Genomic DNA, 5,882 nt, shown 5'->3' on the forward strand with positions numbered 1-5,882 from the left:
ACAGATTTCCAAAGACTCTGGCTTAGTATGAAGCATGGTTCCACAATTCGCACATGTAAGATTCACAAAATGTGCACACATTTAGACAGTACAAAGTAGTTTAGGGCAAAGTTTCCTTCTACTCTACCAGTTTCTTTGGTAGAGGAACCGTTTTGACCTGAGCTTTTTCTCTCTCTCTTCACTTCCTTTCTTCTTCTTTTATTCCCTCAGGTATGTGTGTAGCCCAGCTTGTTGGTCTTGAACCCACAGCCCTCTTGCCTCAGCCTCCTTAGTACTAGGAGTATTGGAGTGTTCACCCAGTTGGTTCTAATACAGTTTTTTCAGCTCCCCCCCACCCCATCCCATCTGACAATGTATGTTGGAAATGAATGCACTTGTTTTTTGTTTCCGTGTTAGAGATCAAACCCTGGGGCTTGGAGCATGCCAAGCAGGAACTCTACCAGTGAGTGAGTAACAGCCTCACTCAGGTATTTGTGTTTTTAACGAACATTCTAGATGATTCTGATGGGAAACCACATTTAAAAACCACTTGCTGCCCCAGGGTTAAAGGATTAGTAAGTTCAACTCAGTGACACATCACAAATGGATGTCCTCAAAACTTGCCTTGCTTCCTTGATCCCTGCCCCCTTGTGTTCCTTAAGAAATAGGCCTTCCTCCAATATCTCCAGGAAACACTATAGCTATTTATTGAATGATGCAAAACCATGTCAGTTTCAATCCCTGAAACGTATTCCTGTCCTCCATTACCTGAAATGACAAGCCTGACAAATCCTACATGACAGACATTTTGGTATTTGACTTGAAGTGAAGTTGGACCTACACTGATGGGCTCTTTTTCTCTCTCAGCATGAAACCATTTGAACTGAGCACAACCGATATCCTCACCGATACAGCATCCAGTCCTCCCCCAGAACTGCTTTCTTACCATCTGGTCAAAAGCAATTAACTGTTGAGCGAAAATTGCATCGTCGGACAGAACGTAATTAGTTCCAAGATCTGGCTCAGGGTGACCCGACTTGACCTAACCTGGAGCCGGCAGGGGCTCAAGCCTTCCGCCGCTCTAGAGCTCTCTTCCCATCCACTCCAAGGACTGCAGAGGGAATTTCCTTTTGGCGCGGAGGGCAGTCGCTCCGAGGGACACCAGAGGATCTCTCGTCTGCAGTGTTGCTTCCACCACCAGGGACACGAGCTGGAGGTATCCACACTTTCTCTACTTTGAGCCAAACAAGCAGGGTTCCCTGGCTTCTGGGGGAATCCGTCAAGATCAGTCGGCTAACCCCAGTCTCTAGCTGAAGAGGAGCTTGCTCCCAGCCGGAGCGTGTGTCTCCTTGGCTTAGATCATGAAGCTGGACGGGGGTTCAGGGAATCCCACCTCACTGTCCTTGCCCTAGTGGATCTTTTCTACCACCCATGGGCCCGTCTTCCCCCACCCCCCTCGGTGGATCGCTTCCAGCGGCCACCTGCCTTCTTCCCACTGACCCCGGTCCCCTCACCCAGCATGATGGGGCTGAGCCGGCGGGCCAGGCCCTTGGACAGGTCGTACACGTAGAGCTTCACCGGATAGAGATTTGGCGGCTCCATCAGGACCCGTGGCGGCGGCCACGATGGCCCTCGGGCACCCGGCAGCGGCTTGGACCTTCCGGTACCCGACCGGGGTGGGGAGAGGAGGGAGCGGGGGACCGAGCCGGGGCCCGGCCTGAGGGCGGGGGAGAGGCGGCCCTGCGCTGCTCGCGCCCCGACACCCGCGACCGGCAACGACTACTGTGAGGTGACAGAGAGAGAGATCCCAGAGACTCCGCACGGAACAGGGGGCAGGGGCGGGGACGCACTTTCACGCATGTGCGTTCGGTGCTGACGGGCCTCGGGGGCGGAGCTTCAAGCGGGGGGCGGGGCTTTCTCTGGCCGCACGCGTTCCAGTTTAGGGAACAGGGGTGGAAGCGGGAGATGCGAGTGGGTCGAAGGGCGTGTTGTGCGTGATGACGCAAACGTCGCTGATTGGTTAAGAGACAAGGAGCCCGCGTGGACGTGGTGCCCACCTTCTGCTGTCCCAGAGGCTTGCCCGCCTGCGGCTAAGGTAGGTCCGCCGCACCATATGTGTTGGATGAGGCCTGCCTTGGTGGCCTTGCTTGCACGCTTAGTGTCGCGCGGTCCCTGGCCTCACCACGGAGCAGCGCTGTCGACCTGCAGGACCTGGGTCCTGCTGCTTTCTTCCCAGGAGGCGGAACAGGACTGGTGATTGAGCCATCTCTAGCTGAAGGTTGGGGGGAGAAATGAAGACGAATGTTTCAGCCAGAGCACCAAGTACCGTCCCAGTCCAGTTGGAGCTCGAGATAGGACCTTCAGTGCTGAGCCGCTATGTTATACCTCGCCTTCACCCCTAGCTATTTTGGTCCTGCAGCATCCTTAAGGGATAGCCAAGGGGAGGTTGTTGCAGCAATGACCCCATGCACATTTCTCTTGCCTCTCCAATGATATGGAGAGCTTTGGAGGAAGCAGGAGCCATCATTCACATTCTTTATTAGTGACCCGAGCATTTAGAGCAGATCTAAAGAGAACCCAGAAGTCTGTCTGTCTCTCTTTTTCTTTTTCTGGTGTGTGTGTGGCATAGGTCCTGGTACACTGTAGGAAAGCGCATTACCACAGAGCTACCTGCCTTGGTATTTTTTTCTTTTTTCATTTAAATTCATAACTTCTCTCACCTAGTGAGCAAACCAACATGTCAGAGTGGGAGTCCTACTACAAAACTGAGGGCGAGGAAGAGGAAGAGGAGGAGGAGAGCCCCGACACAGGTGGTAAGTGGCCTGTGTGGAAGAAAGATTTTCGCTGTGTACTTTTTTTATTTTTGCCGGGAGCACTTTATACTGACTGATATCCTTCCCTTTTCTCCCCAGATAATCTAAAATACTTTTTTCCCTTTGAGTTTTACAGTTATTATTCAGATCCTATTTCACTCTATGAACATTCCTAACCCTATTTTCTTTTTTTTTTTTTACTAGCCACGGATAGAGTATTTTTTAATCTTCAATAAATGACTCTGTCCATGGTAATATTTGTCACTTTATTTATTTACATATTTTTAGTTGTTTAAAAAAATCTACTTATTTTTATTTTATGTATATGTGTACACCTCTGTGCATGTCTAGTGCAAAAGGGAGCAAGAAGAGGGAGTCGGATGTCCTGGTACTAAAGTTATAGGTGGTTGTGAGCCTCCATGTGCATTCTGTGAAGTGAATCTGGATCGTGTGTGAGAGAGCGGCAAGTATTCTTAGCCATTGCTTTAACCACTGAGCAGCCTCCCCAGCTCCTGTTTGTTTCTGAGGCAAGGTCTTATGTAGACCAGGCTGACTTCAAACTCACTTTGTAACTGATGTAGACTTTGAGCTTCTAATGACTCTTGGGAATCGAGTTAACATAAAAGTGAGTGCATTGGTAGGTATACATCCTGGTCTCTATCTTGCCTCCTGCCTCTTGCCTGGAATCAGCCCAGCTCCAGGCTTGCACTAGGAAACCTCCCTCATGGTGTAAGAGACTCCCAGGGGCTGGAGAGATGGCTCAGGGGTTGAGAGCACTGGCTGTTCTTCTAGAGGACCTGGGTTCTAATTCTAGCATCCCCATGGTGGTTCACAACCATCTATAGCTCTATTTCCAGGGGACCTAATGCACTTTTCTGATCTCTGAGAGTACCAAGCACACACATGATTTACATACATATATATGCAATCAAAACTTTCACACACAAAATAAAATGAATACATTAATTTTTTTTTTTTTTGAGACAGTCGCTCTTTGTAACCCTAGCTGTCCTGGAACTCACTCTGTAGATTAGCCTGGAGTCGAAGTAAAGAGATTTGCCAGCCAATGCCTCCTGAGTGCTAGGATTAAAGATACTCACGACCACACCCAGCTGAAAAAATTTTTAAAGGAAATAAAAATAAGTCAAAACTAACGATGTGAGAGATAGACATAGGACTCAGGGTCCTGACAGGAGTGGAGGCTTTAAGTGGGTTCATCTTATAATTTGCAAGTTCTATTCGTGACTCTATGGGCTTGTCTCTGTTTTGTGTGATTGGTAAACATAATAAATACAATGCAAAAGACAAACATTGTTTTCCATTTATTTTTCCTTAGGAGAATATAAATATTCAGGAAGAGATAGCTTGATTTTTCTGGTTGATGCCTCCAGGGCTATGTTCGAATCTCAGGGTGAAGATGAACTGACACCTTTTGATATGAGCATCCAGGTAAGACATTATTCAACCCCCAAAAAACTGAATGGGTGTGGTAGCTCATGTCTCTTATCTCAGCACTCAGGAGGCAGAGAGATCTCTGAGTAGAGGCCAACCTGGTCTACATGGTGAGTTCCAGGACAGACAAGGGCTACATAGGGAGACCCTTTCTCAAGACACAAAACTAAAAAATAGGAAGAAGACTGTGGAGCAGAACGTGTGTGGGTAATGAGGTTAGGACGGCGGGAATAGCTTGTGTCTCCTGACTGACTGGCTTACACACCTGCAGTACAACACTGGTTCCAGGGCTGCCAGACTGTTTCTTATCCACAGGCCTCATGTGGCCTCCAGAATTTCCCTTTGGTGTCAATCAGACTTAATTTGTAGCTGTCCCCTCCCACTTCTAAAGATGCTCTGGGAATGATGTCATATGCCTGTAATCTGCACCTTGGAGGCTAAAGTAGAAAGTGTTAACGCCATAGTGAGAGTCTGCCAAGAAGGAAATCAGTGCCACTTTAAATTGTTTTCTTTGTTTTTTGAGATAAGGTTTTGTACCTTGTCTTTTGCTCTTTTGTGGGTTCTTGTTTCTTTTCCCCCTCCCCACCCTTTTTCTTCTGCCCTGTCAACCTCTAACACTAGATAGGGGAGAAGAAAGAATGGAGAGAAAGGAAAGAGATCCCTGAATAGAGTCAGGGGTTGGAAAGAGGGTGACATTATTTTTAGACTACTTTGTGCTGGTTGGGGCAAGTTTGACCTTCCTCATCAGGATACCCAATTTCTTCCTGTTGTTTCTTTGTGCAAACCATTTCTTCTTTTAACAAACCATGACCGGCAGCAACCAACAACCCACCCTGTCTCTTGGAGCCCTAGCATTTATATACTCTCCCAAAAGTCTTCAAAATGCCAAGCATCACACAATTGCAGGAACTATCTGCAGCTGAAAAAAGTCACACCACCGCTAGAGCACGAGACAAATCACAGTCACCTGCGGAGGACAGTCCTGTGCAGCTCCACATCTCACACCTGGCATCAAAGTGAAAACACATTTGTACAATATTTCTGTGGTTTTTCAAAGAAACTGAAACTCCAAAATTGTCACTACAAGGTTTATCTGTGTGGCCCTGGCTGTTCTGTAACTCACTGTAGAGAGTGAGTTCCTACAGATTTGCCTGCCTCTGCCTCCTGACTGCTGAGATTAAGGGTGTGTACTACTATCACCTGGCTATTTTTAAATTTTAATCATTGTGTGTGTGTGTGTGTGTGTAGGGTCTGAGGGGTATTAGATCATCTGGAGCTAGAGTTACAGATAGTTGTGAGCTGCCTGGTGTGGTTTGCTGGGAATTGAACCTGGGTCTTCTGTAAGCACAGTGCATGCTCAGATGGTTACACACAGCCCTCTCATTACTTTTTTTTTTTTTTTTTAATAGATGTATTTGTTTTATGTATATGAGTACACTGTAGGTGTCTTCAGACACACCAGAAGAGGGCATCAGATCCCATTACAGATGGTTGTGAGCCACCATGTGGTTGCTGGGAATTGAACTCAGGACAACCTCTAGAAGAGCAGTCAGCCATCTTAACTACTTAACTACTGAGCCATCTCTCTAACCCCCATCATTACTTTTTTTTTAATCACTGTTTTTTGTTTGTTTGTTT

At 47.4% G+C, this 5,882-nt stretch overlaps 2 protein-coding genes across 3 annotated transcripts in view; one reads left to right on the forward strand and one right to left on the reverse strand.

Annotated features, from left to right (window-relative positions):
- Positions 1–1,810, reverse strand: part of Desi1 (desumoylating isopeptidase 1) — a 24,534-nt gene extending 22,724 nt beyond the window's left edge. For both annotated transcript variants that reach the window (XM_029470068.1, XM_021183233.2), the window contains exon 1: positions 1,494–1,810. In XM_029470068.1, coding sequence (XP_029325928.1) covers positions 1,494–1,581 — 88 coding nt within the window. In that variant the 5' untranslated portion in view covers positions 1,582–1,810. The remainder of the gene's footprint in view (positions 1–1,493) is intronic.
- A 310-nt stretch (positions 1,811–2,120) lies between these two features.
- The window catches only part of Xrcc6 (X-ray repair cross complementing 6), a 22,823-nt gene continuing 19,061 nt past the window's right edge, over positions 2,121–5,882 (forward strand). Inside the window, exons 1-3 of the mRNA XM_029469523.1 lie at positions 2,121–2,232; positions 2,704–2,792; positions 4,129–4,241. Coding sequence (XP_029325383.1) covers positions 2,717–2,792; positions 4,129–4,241 — 189 coding nt within the window. The 5' untranslated portion in view covers positions 2,121–2,232; positions 2,704–2,716. The remainder of the gene's footprint in view (positions 2,233–2,703; positions 2,793–4,128; positions 4,242–5,882) is intronic.

Source organism: Mus caroli, chromosome 15 (genome assembly GCF_900094665.2).
Source record: "Mus caroli chromosome 15, CAROLI_EIJ_v1.1, whole genome shotgun sequence".
NCBI lineage: Eukaryota > Metazoa > Chordata > Mammalia > Rodentia > Muridae > Mus > Mus caroli.